The sequence below is a fragment of the Lepisosteus platostomus genome, chromosome 19 (genome assembly GCF_059453375.1).
Source record: "Lepisosteus platostomus isolate fLepPlt1 chromosome 19, fLepPlt1.hap1, whole genome shotgun sequence".
Taxonomy (NCBI): Eukaryota; Metazoa; Chordata; class Actinopteri; order Semionotiformes; family Lepisosteidae; genus Lepisosteus; species Lepisosteus platostomus.
Window position 1 is genome coordinate 3470978 of NC_142629.1, and position 26230 is coordinate 3497207.

The 26230-nt window shown below is 38.3% G+C and overlaps 1 protein-coding gene across 23 annotated transcripts in view; it reads left to right on the forward strand.

Moving 5' to 3' along the window:
• The window catches only part of rbfox1 (RNA binding fox-1 homolog 1), a 644752-nt gene that overhangs the window by 181282 nt on the left and 437240 nt on the right, over nucleotides 1-26230 (forward strand). For 22 of the 23 annotated variants that reach the window (XR_015928571.1, XR_015928572.1, XM_088613235.1 and 19 more), the window contains one exon: nucleotides 8673-8726. The exons of the other annotated variant lie outside the window; for it this stretch is intronic. Coding sequence is in view for 20 of the 22 variants with exons in the window: in XM_088613235.1 (XP_088469361.1) it covers nucleotides 8673-8726 (54 nt within the window). In the remaining 2 variants the exon portion in view is untranslated. The remainder of the gene's footprint in view (nucleotides 1-8672; nucleotides 8727-26230) is intronic. 23 annotated transcript variants of the gene reach the window in all.

Here is a 26230-nt window from a genome sequence, read left to right on the forward strand (position 1 = left end):
AAAATAATTGCATTTGAATCAAACCCTATTAAGGGAGTTGAAGTGACTCTAGTAGTAAAAGCACCTGCCTAGTGTGGTGATGAGCATCACACTCCAGGTCAGGGTGGGCTCATGCTATCAAACAGAGACCAGAAAGCTACTCTGCCATGTTGTTGAAGCAGTTGCCCTGGTGTTACAGAGGTGCTGTCACTTGGGTGGGGGGGGGTTGCCAGGTATATCACCAGAGTTCAGTGTACTGGTTATAGGGCAATGGTCTGGAAGGTTGGTCTGTTAAGTGCAGGCATTGGCATGTGGTTGCAACAGAGCATTGTGCTGCACATGTTGCAGGTTAAGGTCTATTTAAATAGGTGATTGTAGACTCCTGAATAGATCAGAGGCTCTGAATGGAGTACTTTTTCTTGGCTAGCTCCCCCAGGTAAGACAAACCGTTTAGATTGATTTTTATTAAGGTTATCTGAAACAGGATAGATTTTAGACACTGATGGTTCAGATATAGATGTGTGAACGGAGTAGGACGGGTGGGTTGTCGTAGTGGTTATTTCTAGCAACTCCCAGGGATCACTAGAAGATGACACGTCCACAATGGAAGGTTGTAACAAACCCCACCGCTGCTGTGTCAGAGGTGCAGGTTTGTGTTATGGTAAAGTGCCCTGGGCAAACAAGATCCACTAGGTTAAATTCAGGTTATTATCAGTTAAGGTTATAGTATAGGTTACGGTTAGGTTTAAGAATGAGAGGGACAGGCTGAGTTTTCTTTGCCCAGAAAGGAGTTACTGTTAGTTATAAATCATGGAGAGGATGATGAATCGGTCCTCCTTCTATACGGTATGTACAGTATAGCGCTTTGCAAAGCTCTCCGATGATTGAGGGTTAATTAGTCTGATAACATTTATTTTGAGGACTTTTACATTTTGCACTCTGGATCAGGATTCCTTTCAGGAAAGACAGTCAATTTGTGTAGAAAATTATTCTTTGGGAAAGCTGTTATAATGTGAAGTTATGACATTTGAGAATGTATCTCTAGCCTGAAACCTGTTTTCTGTACTGTTGCTGTGACCTTTAGCCCTCTGGCCTGAGGCACTACTTTTGCTGCTGTAGATCATCTGCCTGATTACAGATCTTCAAGTTCCTTCCATCAAACCTTATGCTGGTAGATGCCAACTGGCTCAGAAAATAGTTTTACTTTATATTATTCATTCTGCTTTTGTGGTTGAGTTGTATTTTTTTAAATTACAGTTCACATTTTCTTTTTTTAAAGAACTCACTTTCAAATCTAATAATATCTAATAATAAAGATATGGAATGGATTGTTGTCTCATCAGTATTTGATTTTGGCAATGGTTGTTATTGAGGACCAAATTGCTTTGTAAATACTATGTAAATATGTAGTATTAAGCCTTCACTTGGCTATTTCTCAGTAGAAACAGGTTTTAAATCACAGATTTATAATCATCACTAGATTGTATGCAGTTGATCCTTAATGTGGTAATTACTAATTTATCAGTTAAATCTGTGCGGTAACATATAGTTAAATAAAGTACCGTAAACTTTTATTTTTGCTGATCTTTTCTTCTGTGTGATACAATGAGTTTAACGTTAAAAATATCAAAAGTTCTAAATATACAACCAATTCATCTATTAGGCAAACATTTTCAGTCTCTGCATTATGTTGCTTTTGTGACAGTTTAATTAATTGGTTCTGTTTGTGCAAATTATCAGGTTCACTTTCTTAAAAGAAAATAGGGTTGTGCCTTCTGGCAAAATCAAAGTCATACCATCAGCTTACAGTTGGTAGTTCAAAATCACTTTTGGCCCTGAGGGGAGTTTGAGTCGAAAGCTTTTGATAAATCAGATTACCACAACTGTGCTTGTGTAAACACACAGAATGTGTGAAACCAGTTCATTACCACAGAAGGCTAGGCATCGATCTGGTGCTTCAAGTCTTTCAGCCATCTCCCCGTGCAAGAGGTGATCACCTGCTATTTGCAGGATTTTGCGGAGACGGATGATGACTTCAAAGCTTCTCTGGGTCAGCGGGTCAGCTCCCCTCAGGCTTGAATCGCAAAGCTGTAGTAATCTAAGGGCTTCCAGAGAAGAGTGAATGTGCATTCATGCCTGTAGATGTTGAGTCTGACTGTGAACTGAAATGACTTCAGGTAGAACACTGTGCAGCTTTATCTTCATAAAAACAGTGTCTAAATTGCTTTGATAAATGGGAATGGATAGGTTTTAGGGGGGTTACCTTCTTAAAAATGACAAGAAGGGGTTCCTGTAACGTTTGTTTTTTTTCCCCTTGATGAAGTATTCAAAGTATGTCAAAAATTTGTAAACCCCCCAAAATGAAATTGACTCTTACCTCAACCCCTCCCCCACTACTGTCCCCCCTGCCTACTGTCATCTTGTTAGATATACAATATCACAATTGCCAAACCAGTGCTAACAATTTCGCTCATCGCCGACTTTGATTGTGTCCTTGTCCCTGTACCATACAGTCATTGCAGTAATGCGAATGAGATAAATAACAGTGTAGCACTGCTAAGTGTATAATTATTCCTGATTTATCTAAAAGGAGTGCAATTATGTGCATGAATCGTCCTTTGAAAGATAGTCCATTCTAAATCAGGCTGTTATTTAATTTGCAATCATTCAACTGTAATCTCAGTCTCGTCTTAAAAGTAGGGGTGTTTCTTGAATGTAACATTTTATCTTTTAATATTACCACACCACAAGCATCCACTTAGAATATAAGGTGTAGTGAGGAACAATTATTGATTAAGAGCTAAAGATATGTAACGAAGAATCAGTGAGATTTTAAACCTTGAGCTACACAGTTACATTAGTATCTTATTTGAAAGCTGATACCAGTTACAGATGTATGCAAGCAAAGTCCAAATAATCTGCATAAAATATCAATGTTTATTTCCCAAAAATAAGGATTCAAAATTCTTTGAAAAATCTCCTCTTAAATATAAATACTGTTTCTTAAGGTCTTCAGAACTGCATGTGATTAAGTGACTTCAGCCAGCGCACTTGTAAGCATAAATATGTTTTAAAAACAGGATTAGACGAAGAATATGTTTGGAAAAATAAGACGATTATCTAGAGGAAGAAATATAGTCGAACTGAGACTTGAGATCTTCAGAATGTCCAGCACTCTTTTTATCAGAGGGCAAAGAGTTCTTTATATAAAACTGCCTGCTGCGCTTCTGAGCACAAAACTTCAGATATATTGGCAATATTGAGTTCTCAATGTCCTTAGGCGTTTGAGGGTTTTTAAAGGGCAAAGGTACTTCGCTGTCATTTTCTGCCAGAGTACAGGGGGAGCCGGGGCGCAGCCTTAAGCTGCGGAAAACAACATTCAGTATCAGAGGAGCAAGGCTGGAGCACAGGCCACACACGGTGAAGTTAATGTATGCCGGTAATATCGAAGGTCATGGCCCCATTGAGTTCAAGGTCATAGGCTCTCAGGGAACACTTAAGAGTTATCTTGATGAGACTTGACAGGTAATAGAAGGTGTTACAATTCAGCAGGACAGGGATTTAATCTAAGTCTTCCTGGGCAAAGGTCAGGATTGCCAAGGCTATTGTATTGAAAGGTTCTGAAATGACTATTCTTGGAGCCACCTTGCAAAAACCTATATGCAATGTCTTCTGTGTCATTAAATGACTTCTTTTTTCCTTGCTGCCCATACTACTATCCAATATGCTCATACTTGCCTAATTTAATAATAATGCCTAATTTCTCAGAAATTTGTTTTGAATCCAAGCAGCTATGTTTTCTGCTCACAGAAATCTACAAAAAAACATACAATCAGTACAAATAAACACTACATGAAAAACAAGTATATGTTGTTCCACTCATACTGTACTGTACATAGTCATTATGCACCATTCCTACAGAAATCCCCATAGTGTACCAGAACCTGTAGGTTTTTCACCCCATACAGTCGACTCTAAGCCATTATAATTTCATGTTATCCCTTCATTTTTTTTTCACATAGTCTGCTGATTGCACTTGCCCATAAACCAATATGCATTTATTGACTTGATTGATTGAGCTTGATTGAATGTGGGATAAAAGATGTCCTCATTGAATTAAGTCTGCATCAGTTAGTTTTCTTGATCATGCAGAACATGCAAGGGATCAGAGGAGATATGGACAGCTCTTGATGTAAGCAGCTAATCTTACATCAATCAAGTAACTGCCCCACTGTCTTAAAGCACACCCTCAAGAATCTGGACATCTTGGCTTTTTCGTTTCACAGAGACTGTTATCTCAGATGGTTGTTCCATACTGCATGACGCTTTGTACCACAGCACTGAAAAAGAATCTGACCTCTTGCGCCAAAAACCCAGTTTAGTAGTGTTAGTAGTCAACAGAAACGTGTACCAATAGTTGTGTGAGTCCTGTGCTAGGCAATCTGTAGAGGGCAGCTCCAGGCAATTGACACCAAAGGTTTTGTGGTGGCACTGTCTACCCAAACACTGTATGCTACTTGTCAATAGAAATGTTTTTATATAATTAAAATAGATTTTAATTTAAAGAGAATGCTTTGTTTAACATTCAGAATGTAATACTGATCTCAAAATGAACCTACTCCCAGGGGCATACTATACTTGGTATACAGTACTCAAATTATGCCAATGTAATGTGTTTATATTGACAAAGTGTGTTTTGTGTTCCGACTGGGATTTTTATTTCACTGTACCACAACAGTGTTTGCGCATCTGTGTTTGAAACGCTCTGCACACAGCACTTCTCAGAAAACTTTATTTTCTTCAACTTTTCATTTTTGTGGACTGCTCTTCAACCTCCTTTGAAATGTTATGAGATACAAAGCCCATTATTTCATTATTGCTGGGGCACTGTGTTACATAAAAGAAACCGGAGTCGCAAAAGTACAAAGCAAATCCTCTTTCTGTTTTGGTAGTTTCAAGTAAAACAACACCAACTTTTAGAACAAGGGGTTTTTCATAGTGTTTATAGAAATATGGATGAACACAGTGCTGAAGCTGTGTTTTTAGCTTTAGATATGCTGATGCTCACTTCCAAATGTCCAAATATTCCCCTTCTTTGGTGATGTCTATCTTTTCACAATGTCACGTCAACAGCCCTATTAGTGGGATCAGTGACCTTTTTGGGTTGTTTGTTTTCCCTCGGCCTTCTTCCTCTTTTTTTTGTCTTTATGTCAGATGGTCCTGACCTTTTCTCACTCTCTGACTTTCAGAAGGCTGGCACTTCTGGGAGCGCACTTCTCTCTTCAGGTGTAGATTGATAGACCGCCTGAGGTCCATATGGTAATGTCTTCAAACAGAGGTAGATTTAACCTGTGCCCCGAACAGGTGGCCATTGTGTCTCCATCCTCTCATTTAAGATTGATGGCTGCACTGATTAAATCCCATCCGCGAATGCACTCCTGACCTCCAGCTGCAAACACTAACTCCTTGATTTAAACTATATGCATTTTTTATTTCTAATAAGATGGTCCCTGTTTCCTGTTTCACTTTTTTTTGAAGGGCTACACTAAATTGACATTGTTGTTGTCATTTTGTTTGAGTCAAGAAAAGATCAGAGGTTTTAATCTGTCGGTGTAGGACATTCCTAATTATTAGGCTTGGGGCAGTGTATGGTTTCTCTCTGGACTGATTCCAGAACAGCAATAGACAAACGTGAATAATAAAAAGGAACAATGTATATGAGATGATATCATCCAAAGGAAACTCTTAGTAACACCATATGCAAGTTAAAGTATGCTGATTTGTAATGGGAAGGGTATTGACCCTGTAAGGAGCACAGGGGTAATTTAGTCAGAGCTAGGCAGAAGAATAAGAAATCACAGCTGGGCTTTTGTATGTTTCTGCTGTTCCCAGGGGATTATAACAAACAGCAATATTGCATCCTAAATGTGTCAGCCTGCTAAAATATTTAGCACAGGTGCTTTATAAAAATCATGACTGACTAACAAGAAAGAGAGAGACTCTAATTTGGCCCTGGAGGTTTTGAGTTTTTCTTTGCTATAAATATTAAGCATTAAGGCTTTATTAACAATTGTATCTTCACCAACTGCTGTCTGAATGCTGTCAGTGAATACTGAAGGAGGAAATCATATACTGTATATGTATATATTCATTAGAAGGAACACACTTCCTTTTTGCGGTGTGTGTTAAGAGCATGCAGTGCAATTGGTTGTGGGTATTAATATTAGTCTGGCATGCAGTCCCAGTACTACTGGAAAGGAATTTCACAGGACTTCCTAAATTGTCCATCCTAATTCTGAGATTATTTTCACAGTCTCTAAAACCGTTTTTTACCTTTAAGTTGTGATCCCTGCTCCTCAGTACAACACTTGTGCTTTATTTGACCAACATTATTTCAGTACTAGGCATATTTCAGGGTTAAATAAACATGGCATTTCTGAATTAAACCACACTTCTTTAACCTATTCCAGAAATCCATTAAATCTGGGCTGAACAGTACAGCTCTTCCTTATTAAAATTCTGTCTTTGTATTACTTTGTTTACTTTTTTGTAATCCAGATCTTATTTACTGCTGACAGCATGACTAATTGCCAGTAAGCCAGCGACGGCTGATGTATTTGACCAGCCTTAAGATCTTTGTGTTGATACCTAATGTGTTGGGAGCCATTAACTTAAGGTTGCCAGCAGACTTTCATATTCCTTCTGACACCCATCCAGCCCTCTCCAGGAAGAACTCTCGGCAACACAAACAAGCACACAAGAGCAAGCCAGAGAGACAGAGAGAAAAGTCAGAGGAGGAAAACAGGCTATCAATCCCGCTAAAGAAAGTCTTATCACTCTTTTTAAGTCAATTGGATATTTATTTCTGACAAATGGCTGGGGAGGAGACAGGGCTCACTGTTTCGGTTCTCTGTCTGTGATCTGATCAGATTAGACCTGGCCTGCGAATATCCCATTTGTGCCCTTCATTCATCTAGCTGAGATATGTTGAGCCTTGCTAATTAAGATTGGGCTGGGGAGAGGCTGGGATTTGGTTTATTGGGTATAGTTTTTTTTAATGCAGTGATGCAGGAGGGAGGGAGATGGGGGATGGAGGAGTGGAGGTGGGGGGAGGGGCTCTGTCTGGGTGATAACAGAATCGATCAAAACAAGCTCTTGACAAACCTTCGGCGCTGCCTTTATGGCCGTTTTCCCTCCTGACAGTCTTTTGTTATGGGAGCCTGGGAGATATTTTTTTTAAGATGGTTTGAAACGAGCCGCAATGCCAGCAAATTTCTGTTTGCACCACATAATGAAGTTCCACTGACAGCATTTTTAAGAGTGTTAGGGGTAAAACAAACATTTTATCTGCTAACCATTTGGGCAATTTAATAAAGGGCAGAGCCACATCCACAGTTTCAGCAAAGGGTTTGTGCTGCTCTGAATGGGAAGAGGGCCCGGAGGCTGGGGTTGTGGTGCAGGGCAGTGGTACGTGCACAGTTCAGGTTGGGGAAAGCCAAATCTTCAGTTTGGCCAGGATCAAAATTCGCTGCTGGGAAATACCTCACATCGAGACAAGTGTGACAGGCAAACTCCGTGTCTTTCAAACAGATCTGCACTTGCGGCACAGACTTCCGAACGCCAGTGCCCAGCTATGACTTATAGTACATCTCCAGTAGGTTCCCACACAATAAGAAGCTGAGCTGGGCTTTTAAATCACATGTCTTTCAAACACAGACGCAACATATCTTTCTGCTTGTGGTTCCCCTTCACTGCCAGTCTTAAATCACAAATCATCATACAGAGGTTCCCAGGAGACCAAAAACCACCAAGATACTTCTGCAGGACCGAAATAGAAAGAAAGATAATGTTAGAAGAGGGGGGAAGACATTAAGTGCCCTTCCCTGAGGTCACAGACATAACCCTTTGGGGAAGGGGGGTCTATTGACCTGCATGAAGTGTATGGTAATACCTTGCTGCCTGCCTACAGGCTAAGCCATGACTTCGCACTTTCCATTACAGAGCACTCTAGAGGGTCATTATTTCACACTGCTGACCTCACTTAGAGTGATTAGTTGCATAGTAGCTCATAATGAAGGTCTCTTTACAACAGAGCTATTTGTATGATTCCAGGCCCTTTTCAAGAAACAACTGGAGAGCATATCTCAGGACGATTCAGAGGTGAGGATGAGGTGAAAGGTGGGAGGTTTCTGAGCGAGCTCCCCATATAAATCAAGGTCAGCTGTGATAGCCTATGCCCAGTTCAACTTCTCAAAACGCTCTTTTATTACCTGCAGTAATAACAGTAGTAGTAATACAGTAACTTTAATACAGGATTTTGGCTCATTTTGCTGTATTTTTAAAATCCACTATTTTCCCCCCAAAAAAAGAAAAAAAAAAGACTTCACTAACAAAATTCAGCCAGTTATTTAGCAGAGACAAGCATTGTTGATTGAGACTATTTAAGCACTCATGGAATTAATCCAGGACAGTTTTTTAATCTATATTAAAGGTGGAGAGATGGGTTAGACATCGAATTCAATTGAAGTAATGCTCTGGGACCCATTACATATCTACTTAAGCAGTCATTCAGTCATTATTGCTCTTCCACGTGGCATTGATCAGTCTGTGAAATAACCTTTCTTTGGTCAAGGAACGGTTATCATGCCGTCTTTCTTCAAGTGTTTCAAAATATAAACCCCTTTTTGTTTCAGATTTTAATTGGAGTGTCCTCCGGGTGCAGCAGACAGCCTGAAGACTCTGTGGATGTGAGTTCAAGTTGTGCTTGTCTTTATGCTTTTTGAGGTGAAGGTCCACTGACGTCATCATGACACCCGCGCTGTCAATTTAAAGAGGGCGGGAGAGGAGGCAACGTTGTCACACAGAAATACCATGATATGTGAGCTCATCTATTAATGTGCGGCAATTTCTCTTCATTTCTGGCCTGGGATGCATCTCACAGGCAAGAAACGTCCCTGGCCATTTTGAAAACGTAAGCACAGTTGGTGTAGCCTTTGAGAGCTCAGAGGATTGCCAAGTGGGCCATTAGCTTTACTGGACATGCCGTCACTGACAAAGTAAATCATATCAGAAACAGTTGTTTTCATATTATGGGGAACTCTGCAGGCTTCTCCAGACAAACCAAATCATGTTGGAAGATATCCTTTATGATGGCGTGTGTAGGATAAAAGGATTGCTAACATTATGAGTGCACATCCAGTTTGAAAATTGTACAATTTGATACTGATTTTCAGCTCATCACTCCTACATCTGCCAGTTATCTGACATGTTCATTTTTTGCTGCACATAAGTAACTATTTGTGATCAGGTAGCAGTGCTCTGTGTCTAAGGCTGCAGTGTGTCACCCTTCTCAATAAACAAGAAATTCACTTTTTTATGAGTTCCTATTTTCTCCAGCTTGTAAACCAAAAAGGTCTGAGAACATTTAGTTATACATTTCTAATGTAATACCATAAAAAGGAATTTGAGCAGGAAATTGCTAATAGCATCTGTGATACATCCTGAATACAATTTTAAATTGTGCCTCAAAGTTAGGTTTTTAATAAAATTTGTAACATAAAAGACTTTAAATCATGTAATGCTTGGATATCCTAAGTTTGAAATATAAAATAAAATGTCTGCTACAGCTAGGGCTGGTTTAAACCTTTTCAAATCCATTATTAAATTAGTTTATTGCTGCTATGTTATTATATTGTGTAAGTAAATTATTTGTAGTATGCAATGTGTGTAGGATGGATTTTTCAGCTGCTATCTTCCGATTTTTTGTAATTAGAAAAATTATTGAATTGGTGTCCAGAATGAGCTATTTGGTAATAATAATACAGAGGCAAAATCACATTTCTATTTGTCAGCAGGAGTGACAGGAACAGTTTGTTGTAATGTGCAGCAAAGTGGAATCAGGCCTCTGTCCGTCACAAGAAATTAGGTTGCCAGAAATCCCTCACTCAGAATTACAGCACTACGTAGCTGCCTGAATGGTGAAGTGTACTTGCAAATGGGTGTAAGAAAATAAATGTGATTTTTCTCTAAAACTTGGATTATGTCCCAGCTCCACAAATAAATTTCCATTGAGGACTTCTTCCATGATGCTGAAGTTGCATGATATTTATGAGTGACAGACTTAACGTGTTTTTGAAACTGACTAAATCGATTAATTACCAGATTCATTTAAACAGTTTCATCTTCACATACTGTAGTAAACATTATGTGGAGTGCATAAAATTGTGAAAGCCATTTCTAGTCTGATGGATCATAAAATGTTCCTTAGTGTGACCAGTGCGTGTTTTATTCAAGTGAAGTTCAGGCCTTACAAAGGAAGTACCTGAGGGCTTTTCTTGCTGAGCTGGTCATCACATTTGGTTTAATCCAGTTCATAAAGAATGCCACTCAAATAACAAAGACCACTTTGCATTGCAGTGTCAGAATGTTAGGAGAAGTTATGAAGTTAGCTAGAAATGTCATTGGTGATTGGCTCTTCAGTTAATTAATGTTCACAATTACTGTACTTTTATAGGAGCAGGCAATTTTTTTTGCCTAGGTATATACTGTATGATATATATTTAAGGGTTTTCCATACCCGGTGCTTTTCAGAACAGAAAAAACAACAAAAATGTTTTTTACCAAAACATCTTTGAGTTGAACATTTATCTAATAAAACAAAGGAGATCTGTTCCAATTACTTGTTTCTACTAGTTTTGATGACAAAGTTTGCCATCAAACTACAGCTTATTCCATGGATGTTGGAAGTGGTATAACGTTTCATATATACTGCAGTACAGAACAGAAGAAAGATTACAAATGAGAGGCGGACATTTATTTGGTTGCTAGTCACTATGATGTGTCTGCAAGGTTTTTCTTAAAAGGAGCCAGTATATCAGCTTCAGCGACATAGTTTGGAAGCTTGTTCCACACTCCCACAGTCCTTTGAAGCTACGATTTATAGCCGGAGTGTGATTTAATGTTTTTCTTAAATGTGGCACTTCAAAAAAGCAGTTCCTGTTCCTAAATGTTTCTTCTGGGTGAAATGGTAGTTAACAATGGCTGTCAGACTCCATGTTAGCATTTTCTTCTAAAGGGACCAGACTTCACCATAAGCTGTCAAATTCTTAAACTGCGAATTATTGCCTTCTAACTTTGTCCTTTCATAACAGAAAAAGTCTGGTTATATGTGAATGCAGGTTAAATGCTGTGAGTAGAGTCCAGAGCTTTTGAAGTAATTGGGAATGCTGTTTCTCCTGAAGAATATAATTCCCCCCCCCTCCAGAGACAAGTAGCATCTTATACTAGGATTTCCATTTCAACCACTGTTTGTATATATATATTTCAGCAAATTGGTGGTTGCCATGTGAACATCAGAATAACACAATGGTCTGAAAGTCAGCAGTTTGCAGATGATTGTCTCTCTTTTCACTCCAACCTTGTTTGTCAGCCTTGATTTTTTTTTTTTGAGTCAGAAAATTTAAAGCATTCTGCAGACAATGTACGTCTTGACCTTTGTTTTGCTTTTCTGTACCCATGGTTACACATGCTTGTTTTTCACTGTCACAGTAAGACAATTGGGCAAAGCTATCCTCCCGAACAGTGCAGAGTAGGAACCAGCAACGTCTCTGACATGAAATGACAGTAACAAATTCAATTCCGGGATGAAAATCAAAAATAAAAAAGTTGGTGAAAGTGTACAGGCGTGCTTAAAATTGAAATATATAGCTAAAACCACACCATATCGGATGACTCAGTTGAAGTTAGAAAGGGATGTGCTGATACCAAAATTGTGATAGGTGGAAGTGCATTTATTCCACTCTTGTTTCACTCTTTTTTGTATTCCTACTGTTACTGACCAGGACATTTGTTAATTAATTAAAATTATTTTCACTCCACACAGTATTTTAATTGTGATATTAAGGCATTATAGACAATCTAGGAAAAATTGCTAAATTTAATTGCTGCATTGCTGAATAATCATGAGTATCATATTGTCGGGAATGGCTTTTTTTCTTCAAATATTAAAAAAAAAAACAGTTGCTGGCCTTGGGGTTTTTACTTATGGCTTGAGCTATTGTATTTTGCTTCAGGGCCAGAAATACACATTTAAGTTTTATAATTAGAAAATTTCCCTGGCGTGCTCCTGGATAAAGCACTCGATTGTTTTGAAGGCTGAGGAGCTGAACTGTCTGGTGGGATATGGGAAAGGAGATCAGTTTTGAAAGTATTTGGCAGATAGCCTTAAAACAATTTGCAAACAAATGTGTTTCAGAAATACTGCGTGATATATGGCGAATTAAAGGATTAGGGAAATGGATAAGAGAGAGTTACCTCAGCTTGGAAGTGTTTTGTAAGGGAGTGTGATGTGATGTGTGTGTATATATACAGTATATTAAAACATTTAGAAGTAATAGGTTTATTCCATGCTAAAAAAGAAGAAAGCAAACACAACGTTTCGGCCGTGGAGCCTTCTTCAAGTGTGAGGTTGAAGAAGGCTCCACGGCCGAAACATTGTTTTCTTTCTTTTTTTTTCAGCTTGGAATAAACCTATTACTTGTTCCTTTGCGGCCTACACATGCTGACGCAGCTCCCCACCCGACCAAAATTAACACATTTACTGTATTTAAGCAGCTGACTGCAGAGTGCTGCTTTAAAAAACGTTATAAATGAATTATGTGCAAAAAACATCTACTGCAGAAACTTTGCCCGATTCAGAGGAATGGGATATTTCTGCTAGCATGGACACACTTTTGAAAACCCATTAAAATAGAATGACATAAAAAGTAAAACTGTCTTAACAAACAAGCAGAATATCACTGCACCAACTGATCTGTACACTTGTAATAGGCGGTATCTTTCTTAGAGTTAGATGTTTAAAAAACAATTTGTACGAAGAACACTTTTTAATGTCTTCTCGGACAAGGAGGAAATTAATTTACAGAATTTGATCAACTGAATTTCGTAGCCCATACTGTAGCACTTTCAACACCAAAGCAGGTTGTCACATGTTCTCTGAAGAAACCTCTTTTCATGTGAGGATGCTCTGGTCTCTTGATTTTTAGGTTTAATTACAATACACAAGGTACTTAAATTGACTCGTCCTAGCAAATACCTTTTATAAGTTGTAGGAGTAATGATTTCATGAGCGTTCTCTAAAGGTTAGTAGCTTAACCGCCTTCTAAACTGTTTTTGTCAGAGTTAAAAGCCTCATTCTGGTCAGTATTAGGATGGGAGAAATCCAGGTTGTCATTGTAACTGGCGCTGGTGGACCAGTAGGTGGGACTCTTCTGTCTGGACCGCGGTACACAAGTTAATTGGTCATTAAAGATCCTAGAGTGCTGTGCAGAGCAGTAGGGGTGTCCGGGCTTAATTCCATTCTGGACTTGTACATCTGGACTTGGACTTGTGCATTAAATAGTATTCTTTGTACATGGTTTCCCCATAAGTAAGTTGGTAAAGTGGTTTCTCATTTCCCAACCTGGTCTGATATGCAGTAGAACAGCTGGTATGCACTAGCTGATGAATGTCACCCTGGTGGGGCCGTACTCTTGATGTGAGTAAAGGAGTCCCTCTGCTCTATGTGAAGCACATTGGGATTTCTTGGGATGAAAAGCTCTGTATATGCAACATATTGACTATGAACCTAAGATTCCCTGTTGTGTAATTGCATGTGTTACATGCAGTATACTGTATATTACAGAAAACCATACCATATTTTTTAATGAATCAGAATTTTTTCTCATGTGCTAAAGACCTTAGGGACCTTCCAGCTTTCCTGCAGTTGTAGTAAAAATATAGCTCGTCATGAAAGGCAGTTAGCATACCTAGACAGTGAACTTTATATTCCATGAGGGCTCATCCTGAGCAATCTGCCCTCTCCATAGTAAATGAATTAGGTGGGCAGTCAGCCTACAGTTTGTCCACGGGGTTTTGCATGTCCCTGGAGCCTGTGAGTTTAAAAAGACAAGATGTAAAAGAGCAGTATTTGTGAAAATTATTATTTCAGTTCCATTTGTGTACTGCTTCATCTAGATTATAAGGAAACCATGGTTTACGACCGGCATTCCTTAGTTCCTTGCAGAAGATTCTAAATCTATTTGTGCACATTAAATGTGCATAAGTTTTGTAGGAAGGAGGAGAAAAGAAAATTCAACTGAGACATGCCCTTTAAATGTACCCATAGAGTGCAATGATATTATTGCCAAAAAAAGTGAGTCCCTTTTGGCCTTTGCAAATTAGCCTAAACTGATAGAGCAAGGCCGAATCATGTTAATATTAAAGTGGTGGAACAGTAGATTCTATTATCTCTGAAGGTCTGTCACCAGACTCGCTCTATACCCCCATTATCTAATTATTGCTGCTGGAATTGCATTAGAGCCCCAGCGATTTGTCTGCTATCAGAAGAGTAATTGACATTTTGGTTACCATCTTGTGTTTAGTAGAACTTGCCCAGCCAGGTAGTGAAGAGTTACCTCTGTCAGTGCGCATTAACTTAACACAAGGCAGAAGCAAACAGAGCAGCAAGGCTAGACAGCACTTGCAGTGAAGCTTGCTTCCATTTGGAAAAAAGCTTAGAAAATTACAGTCCCATTTGTGTCTATCAGTAAAATAAATGGGCTATTTATTACTTTCTCTTATTCATTATATGCCACTATAGTATTATTGAGAAGAAGGTGAAAAAAATCCACAGCTACCAAACTCAATATAGAGGTTAACACAATTTACAAAGTGTATTTGGTAATTCAGCTGTTTGTACTTAAATGATTAGACCATTCTCATTCTTTTTTTTTTTTGCCTCTCTTGATTATGTAGGGGGCGTTAATTTCTTCTTTTTGAAAATGAAGATAAAGACAGTTTGCAGACTCCACAATAATTGTACTCGGCGGTTAACCTCTTCGGGAAAAAAAAGTCTTTTGTAAAAATGTAAACAGTGGAGGATTCATCCTCGGTTAATTTGATTGTGTCCTCTGCCCTACATTTTTAGCAGAGCATGCATTTCTGCCGTGGGTGAGAGTCTACTAAAATGTGTAGGTGCGAAGAAAGCTCCTGTTTGAGTGATTTAAACTGCAGCGGTCCTTGGGTTCACTGCTGTTTGGGAACCTGGAACAGCTCCCTGTGGCACAGTCAGTATAATCTTCACATTCAGCAGATAGCTGCTGACTGCTTTTTCCTTTCCTTTTCTTGTCGAGGAAAACAGGATCAGGCCCCCTGGTTCTCTTGTGAGTCTTGGGCAGAACTGTCTTTCTCAGACCAGCACACTAGTGATCAGGAATGTCTGACCTGTTCTGACTACACCAAGCTCATCAATATTTATTCTCAGTGTTATTTCAGTGATCTTTAAAGACAAGCTCCACAAAAGAGCTTTAAAGTAGCAATAGCCCATAGCAAACCATCTCATTTTTTATGTTATTAAATCTAAGAGACTAGTGTGAGAGGAGGTAACATTTTCTGACACAATCTTCTATGTCCTCTTCTTCTCTGAATCCAGACCAGCAAGCAGACTCATGATTTGACAGAAAAGTGGCTTCAAAGTCACAGCGTCCTGTTTCTGTGGGTAACTTGTTTGGCAGTTTTAATAAAATTGTTAATGTGCTGAGATGTGACAGACAGCTGCCTCTTACTATTTTTTCTAGATATAATTCAAATATGCTGTACAGTAGCTTTTAGATATATCACCAGAACAGCAAGGAATGCTGTCTTCACTTCTTAATAGATTATCTCACTTGTTCTGCAGCCTTCAAATAAGATCTGCACTGCTATACCTTAAATTTAAGATTAGAAAAAAAGTGTTGTGAGCATTTAGGAACAGAACTTGAAACCTACTGTATGCGGCCCCAGAAAAAAGCGAACATCTTCAAAATTGGAGGGACCCTTAGATAAAAATCGGTAAATTATATCATGGCATTGCAGTTGGGGATAAATTCTGAAGGTTGTAATGGCAAGCCCCAACTTGAAAATAATTAGAAATGAGAAATTTCCATAATTAGAAAAGTGAAAAAAAAGACATAGAAAGATGTACATGATTTCCATCCTTAAGAAAAGCTTAGTTATTTTGCCTTCTTTGCCTTTGAGCTCTCAGATGTTAGAGAACAAATTGTGAAGTGACCTTTGGTATTGCGAATGTGACCTATTTATCAAAAGACAGCACTCTGGGAGCAGTCATGCACTCTGCTCCACCATTGCGACTTGATGTATTAAGAAATATCTAACACAGTCCAACAGCATGTCGTTTTGAGCGTGATATTGACAGGAACTTTGTGTGAACCTGTTGTTAACCCAGACATGATAAAAACCAGTCTGGAATCAACAAAAAGCAGAATCAGCAAGGGTGCTCTCTAGCATGTGAGTTCTGCTTTGTAGTCAACCTGCGTTGGACTCAAAAGGGCATATCTGCATATGCGCAGTGTTTCCTAAGTTAATGATTGTATCATTAATGTTGACATGCCACAACACTCCACTTTTGAGATAGACCTCATCTTTCCACCCTGCTGCTGTTACCTTTCTTGTCAGTTTCATTTACTTGAGCAGGAATCATATCCTGGGAAGCGCACACTAAAGACGTCCTTACTGAAGCCAAGGACAGTCTCTCAGCATGCCAGGTTTCTGTTGTGGCGAGAAAGGCTAAGAAAAAAAAAACAGCTAGAAGAAGGAACCGTCTTAAAAAGCTGCAGTGTGACACAACTGTGACAAATAACTTGTATTTTACTATTCTCTCCTCTTTAGACTGGTGGTTTTAGTTTGAATCTTTTGAGGGGAAATTCTGTCTCTTTTGGAAAACCAAATTAAGAAAAAACAAACTATTTCCTTTGAGGATGTCCCACTGGAAAATAATATCAAGAACGTTCTAGAAGGTTGAGCTTATAATATTGACTTTAAACAATCTTCCCTTTTTTTTGTCTTTTTGATTTGATAAGCTCTGCTTTCTTTTTTCCAATCTATTTCTCACTCCACGTGAAGGATCCTCTCAAATTCTCTTGGACTAGTTTTCAAGCATGTGTATTATAATTTCCATTTTGGGATTGCTGTAAAATAATTATTCTAAATACCTGGCATAGCACAAAAAACAGAACAAATCAAATGCTCAAAGTTCTTATTGCAAGTGATACCTGAAGCCAGCTTAGATTTCTCAAAGTAATATTGTCCTTAAAATGAGATCACATCAGGTGCTCATTCACTAATCCGAGTAGAATGTATGGGTTACCTGTTTTCCTTCCTATGAATTTTCAAATATCTTAAAAAGTCTACAATTTTTGCTTTATTCTGTTTGCCCAGATGTTTTCTGTGCAAAATGGTTATTGGGGTTAAGAGTGCTGATCTTTCAGGAGAGAGACTGTGTGTTGATTGTCATTGAATTGTTTAGTTCGCTGTCCCAGTCAGTCTTCATTCACCCCTGGCTCAGCCAAGGCACTGATTTAAGTGTCTGGTCTGATCGTGTACTCTGCACAGCAGTGTTTCATTCAAGAGATCTTTGATATTTGATATTGTTATAATATTTTGCTATATCTAAACACAACGCCAAAAAAAAGTGCAAATTAACTGCAAGACTAAAGATGCAATTCTCATGTTTTCAAAGTGTTCGAAAAGAATGGTGAGATGAGTGATTGGTACAGTATGTACACCTGGTAAGATATAGTTATATACTGTATGTATACAAGTTATATACTGTATACTGTATATATAAAATATAACATAGTGTTATATTGATCGTATGATAGTAACATTAATGCAAATTTTTTTAAGAAATGCTTTCCTTTTTTGAAGGAGTCTCCTCTTTTTTGAATGTTCAAATATGGTAACCCTCCAGTAACACCAACCTCTTTTCATCTGAAAGTACATTTGAGCTCTTTAAATACATTATCTGCAGATTCAGAACGTTTGCTTCTGCCTTTAATACTGTATACAAAACTCAAGAGGGTTCATTCTTGTTCTGTAGAAGAACTACAGTACTGTATGTACAGAAAAATGCACAAAAACAGGTACTGGAATCATCTGATATACTGTTTTGTGTTTGTAATTTTTTGCACATTTTTGGCAGTTTCTCTTCAAATCCTATGGCTGTTGAACACACCTACTTGATTAATTTCCAACAGAGCAGACAGCATGCAATTCTTTACCATTTGTAACAGCTTATTTGCTTGAATATTGATCACACATTCTTAACACAAAAACTAGTAACAAAATGAACTTAAGAAAAGTAAAATTGTGAGATCAGTTAGTTTATCTGGAAGTCTCCAAGTTCTATCCCGTGCAGTATTTCAATCTGTGTTGCCCTAGGGTATGATACATTCCTCAACATTTGATAAGCCAGTGCTATCTTGATTAGCTTCTGTACTGTACTATCTGTTCTCATAGGCTCTCTGGCAATAGCCTAATCCTCTGATCTTTTCTTTATTTTTGCATTGTTTTTTTACAATATTTCCAACATGGCAATGTTTACAAAAGATACACTTCTGCTTCTTTTCCCTTACTTAGTCTTTATGTTGTAACATTTTGCATCTCTTCCATGAAAGACTGCAGGTTTACTCATCATCACTGTAAAGATGATTTTTTAAATAGATACAAGTAGAGGTGAATTCCACGCTGAAAAGCAATATTCCAGATGGTTGTAGAAGATGGCTCGTTCCGTTACAGATCACACGCAGGTGCAGCTCCCCCACCCAACCTGTTTTTTTTTTAACATTAGATTTTAATGCGAATTTATTTTTTTTAAGTCACCAAGAAGACAAATAGCCTATCCTGTCGCATTATTCAGGGTCCGCGTAAGCTGACAGGTTCCCCGCTGTGATTACCCAGTGGCTTTCTTCAGCCTGATCACCTCTCACTGTTCTGCAGATCCAGCTTGAGCTAAATTTGGATGGGCCATCGTGCTCAGAGAGAAATCCAAATTCGGAACAAGCACTTTGAACAAGATTTTCCAAGTAGACGGTGAAGAGTCCATATGTGGGCACTTCTATTTTCAGCCCCCAGCTAAACCTTAGATGGCATTTGCTACATATTTAATGTCATGTTTCATTTAAATCAAAAAAGACGTCTAAAAAAAGGACAGAAAAAACAGTCATCAAGACATTTTTAGTTCAGCACTACAAAGCTTTCTGCCATTTGAATCAGCCACCTAGGTTTAATGTTGTTTAGGGATGGAAATGTACTGTAGCTTAAAACAGCTAGTTAAAATGTCCAACACTTGTTAACATCAAACTCTGCATGTTGTCTTTGAAAGAGCTTTTGCACTGAGAACCATTTGCAGCCTGCATGGAGCCTATACTTTTTAGAAAGCAGTAATGAAAGGACCAGCTGAGTGGCAGTTGAAAGCACTAAGAGGTCAAGGCAACAACAGTACACTGTATTTATGCAATGTTTATTACATATCTCCTTTTGCATTTTAACTCATCCTTAATAAGACATTGTTGCACGCCGTAGTGTGGTTAAAAATTCACTGAATGCAGTAACAAGAAGAACACTTAGGAAAATGGACTCAGCAGGCGCAAACGATTGAGCTGCAAAGCATGAATTTATTATGTTGTAATTAATTGCAGAAAATGCTGCAAAAGAAAGGAAAACGTCCCTTCCAAAACAAAAGGGATTGGGTGAAAGTTTGATTTATCTTTGTTTGTTCCATATTTTGTCTTTTTTTAAAAAAAAGTATGAATTTTAAATGTTTCAAATATGGGACAGGACCTCTTTGAAATGCTAAAAAAAACAAATGAATATTGCATCCTAAGAAATAATTAATGAAGGAAGAAGTTGCTTTTAGATTGACGGCTCCTGGTTTGCTCTAGGGCTAAATTATCCTGCTTCAGGAGGATCCCTCCAAGCTCGGCTGGTTTGGGATCCTGTGTCCATCTTTGCTATAGCCATTCCAGCGTGGTGCGGCCAGCGAGAGGTTTGAAGCACCGCGGAGAGCTAAATCTGGGGCTGGGGCTGCCAGCAGTGTCTGTGAACACTCAGATCTGAAGCTGAATAAGGCCACTGCTCTTTTCAGGGTAGGGAGTGTACAAACCCAGCTAAACAAGCAAAACAAAAAGGGATCATTTGCTCCTAGCTAATCTGCAGTTTTTTACGGTATTTGATTGGGTTTGCATGGAGCTTCAAGAGTAATGCATGTGAGAGCTAGCTGCAGGTTAGAATCCCAAGATAGAGGGAAATGTTGGCCATCGGAGAAAGCAGTAACTTCAAAATCACCTTCAACCTTGTGGAATGGGACTCATGTGTCCGTGTTACCGTGACATACCCTTTAGGATCCAGAAAAAAGTTGACTTCTCTTGATGAAGTCTGCTTGCAGAATCTGTATGTTACTCTGTACCCATGTAGTGGTAGGAGCTGTGAACTACTGCTGAATTCGTGTGCTAAACTCGAACCTTCACGCTTGCTTTAGCTCAGATGCTTCTCCCTCCCTGTACTGAACTCCCGTCTTCTTAAAAATGTTTTAAGTGCTTTCTGAGTCCTGGAGTTTCTTGAGAAAGCTACCTCAAAGACAGGAGGGGGAAGGTGTAGAGAAAAGTGTACATAAGCTGTGCAGAGCAATCTCTGAGCATTACAACAATAAGCCTCAAATGTGTTGTTCCTTGTATGCATACAGTAAAGCCTAGTTTGACGAATGAACACTTCAGGCTCGAATCTCTTGGTTTCTACACTCCTAAGGTGGGAGACCTGGTCTTTTAGCGTAACGGCTATCTTGCTGTCTGGGGAGAGAGTCATATGGCTATCCCAGCAGGGGCAGAGCTGCACAGACCACTCTGGTGTTGCCTGGTCACTTTTATAGGAGTTGTGGATACATAGAAAAATAAAACCCAAGCAACAAAATCAATGTGTTCACTTTTCCGTAATATGCATTATGTTTCTTTTTTTTGTGTAACAATGCTTCTTTTGTTTTGAAATGTTTTAACATAGATTGATTTAATCTGTGGAGTCAACACATTTTATCCGTATCTGTGAGGTGACTAGGTCAGAAGTTTAGTATAGCTAAGGCTATCAAAGCTATCACGTACTGCTAAAAGACAGCTGGGGAGTGTAGGTCTGGGTATCCTAATTTATTGAAAGAGACAAGAAGTGAATGGAAAAGTTCCATAATGTATGGATATACATTAGGTCCATAATTTACTGTATATGCACTGGTGTGATTGTACATACTGTACAGTTGGATATGGTTGGGTTTATCAATGCATTTTTCAGAAATGTAACTCGAATTTGTTTATTACACAGAAGAATGTCTGTTCTGTACGTGTTGCTTTCAAACCAATTAAAATGACTTAAGTAACATGATATACAGTACTTGTAACATTTGTTTCTAAAAAATCCATACTTGCAAAGTGATTTTTTTTCCATTTCCTGGCAATTATAGAATTGTATGCATTTAAATGTTGCAATGTAAATGCCAACAATGAATGACTGTAACCTTGGCTGATTGGCTTACAGCCCCATGACACAAGGCTGACTTATTTCAGGTCTTTTATATGCATTTGTACTTTCAATTTTAAACCTTTTTTGTGTTTCTTTAATGGACGATCTGTCTATAATTGCTCTTTGGATGTCTTTTCATTTGTCTGTTGTTGCTGTGGTCTTTATTTTCAGATGCACAGCTACTTGGGGCCATGTGTAGTGTTTTATTTCAGAAATGCTCTTTGTTCTATGAGTACAATTCTGTCTTTGGCTTTTGTGAATACTTTTGCTGTTCATCAGGGTAGCTGTCTTTTCCAAGATACAAAACAGAATCAGGTCTTCCAGGTGTGAGGGATATCTTTCTATCTACAGGATAGTGGGACTTGTATTGAACATTCTGACTTCTGTGTAGTTCTCTAATTATTTCTAGTCATTTTGCTTTCAGTTTTGTGGGAATTGCTCTGCTGTGCTCTGTGAGGAAGATGAGACACACTGTGCATTCTAAGAGTCTTTGAAGACTCTGTCTAAAAATAAAACATAAACGTTCCATCTGTTGCTATGCTCAACTTAGTTCCCCCAAGACCTTGGCAGCCCTATAAGCAAAATGTTTTTCTTTTCTAATTATGTAAGTGTCCAGACATTGAGAATGGCTATTTCTCATTTTCAATACTAGCCTGCAAACAAACACATTACATGATAAATGAGGATCCAAAAACTTCCCTTTGGACCGGTTTTGCTCTCAACTGGTCAGCAAAAAAAAGCACAGTACATTGTCTTATGTTTTTTTGATTATTATATTTGTTTGTTGGCACAGAACCATTCACACAGTATTGTTAACTGTAGTTCTCCTTGCAACTATAAAATAAAGTTGATCTTTTTTTTAAGTGTTCTATGCATCTTTTTAGATATTAAAATATGTGTAAAATATGTGTACGGAATGTGTCTTGTTTTATGAAAAGTGGAGTAATCTTCAGACTGGGCCACAATCAAACGAATGATTAGCTTATCAGCTGACCGCCTGCACATTTGTCCTAATCGCTTCTATATTTTCATTGTCATGACCGATGTGATTGCAGATTAGAGGGCATTAATGAAAACGACATGGTGCCTTTGCCCTTATCCCAACCTTCCTTTTCAATCCAGCACCTGCCCCCCGGCCCCCCATCCCCTGCTCTCCTCTTCTCCTGGCTCTAATTTGTACCCGGATCAGCACTGAACAGCGCCACAGCAATACGCTTGAAATCGGGAGGGCTAACTGGCTTTTGTGATTAAAGAATTTACTTTTCCGTGGATTACTAAAAATGAGAGGAAAATAATTGCCGGCATTATAATGAATAGTTTAATGCTGCCACAGTTTGGGTTCTGTGCCTCTCTATTTCACTGATCTGTCTTTCCATCACTGAGGGTGAGTCAGCTCCTTTCTAATTATGAGTGATCAGCCGCATGCTAACCTGTGCTATGGATGCCTAAAACTTTTTAAACAGGCTGTTTGTTTAAAAAAAAAACAATACTTAAATAATGATGAGTGAAAAAGTAAAACCACCCTTTCAAGTGTAGCACTGTCAGATGTTTTAGAAAAATAAATATTTCTCTTGCACAAAACAAATGCCAAAAACTGAGATCCAATTGATTTCACTGATTATTTTAAACACGGATCTTGAATGAAATCACAGTAAATGGAGGCCATAAAACAAATCAAAGAATAATGAAATGTTTTTAGTATGACACAGAATACACTCTCAAAAATTTTACAAGGTTAATATTTGAAGTAAACTCCATGAACATTACCACAATCCTGTCAGCCCTGACACACAAACCTGTTCTCGACCACTCTTCCTCTGCTACGATGATTGGTTCAAAAGATATTCTACTGGACTCGGGTGATAAAAGGAGAAAAAGCTTAGTATGGCAGGCTTTGGCTTTGATTTCCTTAAATTGGGTTTAATCCCAGCATTGTGTGGTCTTGCATTATCCTGCTGAAGGTTTGATGTTTGTGGATTGACTTGGAGGAATAGCAGAACTCTTGGCTCAAGACATTTTCAATGTCTCACATAAGGCTACATCAGTCTGCACCAGAAGTGTTCTTATGTTAAAATAGATTTCTTCTTCATATTTCTACCTACCCACCCATTGTCTAGAATAGTGAAACGGTCCAAATAACGCTCACCACAACCTCTCCACACACCTTGAATTAAACGGCACACAAGCATTCAGTAATAATAAGACTCTTCAACATTTTCTCTGGACCTTTTCTCTGACTGACTGAAGACAGTAATGTTACTTTTCAGTTCTCTACCTCTGAACAGCCGAGAGGTATAAGCATCTATAATGTTATAGATCTATATTGTCCAAACATCTATATTGTTATATGCATACAGTACAGCGTCATTCTACTGAGGCTAGGTTATTTCCTTCTGGAATTTCACTGCCATCTGATCTGTAAAAAGATTATTTAGATGGATGATGCAGATATGAAGGTCCTGGGTCAATAGGGTGACCTTCTGTCTTATTGGACACGGACTTGTCTGAAGATGCAAAACATCTCAATAGGCATCTCTATAGGCAACCTGTCTCATACAGTACACAGGCCACATTGAGTCATGATGATAGCAAATAGGAAATCTTCATTACTCAAGATCCTTCATCGAGGTCATGATCGTATCTTTCACTGTTTTTGCATCCATTAATATAACGTCTTTTGGCTGTAATTGCACTAATCAACTCATTTGGCGATTGTAAAATACCAAACAATGAGCACATGGCATTTCATGGCAAAATCATATCACTTGAGCTCGGAATTTTGTCTCACAAAGCAAAAACCTTTAAGAAATCAACAAACCTATCTGCTCACTATTCAAAGTAAAAAGTGATATGAATGTGCTTAATAAGCTTCTGGTGAACATCATAATCTATTGAATTTTTATTAGGAATGAATGTTTTGCAGTGCTGGAAAGTTCCCCATATGTGTCCCACGAAAGAATACACAAACGTCCTCATAAATGTATTTCAAACATCCTCATATGGTCTGTTCTTGTCATAGATCTCCTTATTTCAGGCGAAAGGCACAATGATATAAGATTCAGATGCTTTAAATTGATTAATCACAAATGACTGAATTAATTGATGACATGGATTTAAAAAGTTAAATATTAATTAATGAGAGTCTGAGTTGTGTTGTTGAGCTTTCTGGTGTTGTCAAACTTATGTCTGTTTTTACAGTGATGGTTAGATTGACATTATAATTCAATTTTAAATGCCGTATAAAATGCAGAGGTAAGAATTAGTAATAAAAACTTTTAAAAAGGATGTTCAATTTACGAGGGTGTGACTCATGCTGTTGTAGACTCATTGCTGATTTTGAAGTCTATGAAATAGTTATTTTGATTTTTTTTTCTCAGAGCTGAAAAGGAAGGTTAAATGAGACGTTAACAAAGGAGACAGCTTGTGGGAGCCCAGTTTTTGTCACCATAAATGTCACCCTGTCATCTGCTTGTTTCAGTATACACGATTAGAACTTACAAGGATTCCCAATTGGTATCAAAGATGAACAGTGAGTAGGGTGCAAAAGTATTTCAGTCAAAACTCAATTAAATCATGAAGGATTTTATTTTAAAATTTTTAGACATGCATGCATGTGTTAAGGGGCTCCAGCTGAACTTGTCCTTGTCCTTTTTCTTTTTCATTTTGAATGTTTTGTTAGCCTGAAACTGTTTCTAAGCACATTTTCAAACTAATCATATTCCAGACTTTAGTGGCCCAGTTATTTACCTGAGGTCTTCTTCACAGAACTTCTTCTTGCTTGTAATGTTACACATTAATGTTACAAATTAAATAAATTGCCCTTTCAGAATCAGTTCTTCTATGTGCCTGTGTGTAGACGTTATGTGACTTCTGCTTAAAATTGCATGAAATCTCTTTCATTTTCAATAAAACTGAAACAGACGTTCATATACAATCGTACTGGGGAAGCAGGGCCGCTTGAGTTATAGTGAAATTGCATCAAAGAGCCACTCTCGGACATGTGCTTGTACTACTTTCACCATCTTAGCAGAACCAATGATTATAGTAAGCAATTTCATTACTTGAGATGAAAGCAAGTAACATACCATGTAATTTTGTATTTCACCTTGGTTTCAATTCATTTAACACTCGCTTTGCTCCGGTATAATTCCATTGTTTTATATTTAATCATGTTGAAAATACAATTAAAGAATAGTAGGTTAGATCTTTCAATATACCTCAACTTTGCTTTGTGAGCACCTTGCTTAAAATTAAAATCACTAAAACTTTTAAAATTCTACCACTGTGGCAATGAAAAACAATGTCCGTTTAGACTGGAAATGTTTATACTGGGACGATTACTTTCAAATCCAGGCCCAAACATGGACTTTATAGTAAGAAAGAGTCAATGGATGATATTAATCCAAGATACAAAAAAGGCAACACTGACTTTAAAACCTACAGTAAGTATTCCCTCTCTGTGACACATCTGAGATGGGAAGTTTACCTCAGACACCCAAGGTAAATCACAGAGAAACATCAGAATTCCTGTTAATGATAGATGGAAATGAAAGGAGAATGCAAATGAAGATTGACAGGCTTATTTAGAGCAGCTCCTGTTTTATTACTGCTCAGACTGATCTCCTCCTTTCCCTGATTTAAAGGGTGAAGGTGGGGTTCAATCACCAGCGCACTCCTGTATGGAAATCAGTAAGTCATGGGAAGATGTGGGAGGGAGCTACAGTATTTGCGTGGCATCTGCCCTTATTCAGAAGGTAGCTACGCAACCCTAGGGCTAAGAAGGTAAATGCTGGTACCTTGACCAGGCTCTGAAAGCCCGGCAGCTTCTTTGGGGAAAGGGAATAAACAGCTGGAATCCCTATAATTCCAAGGA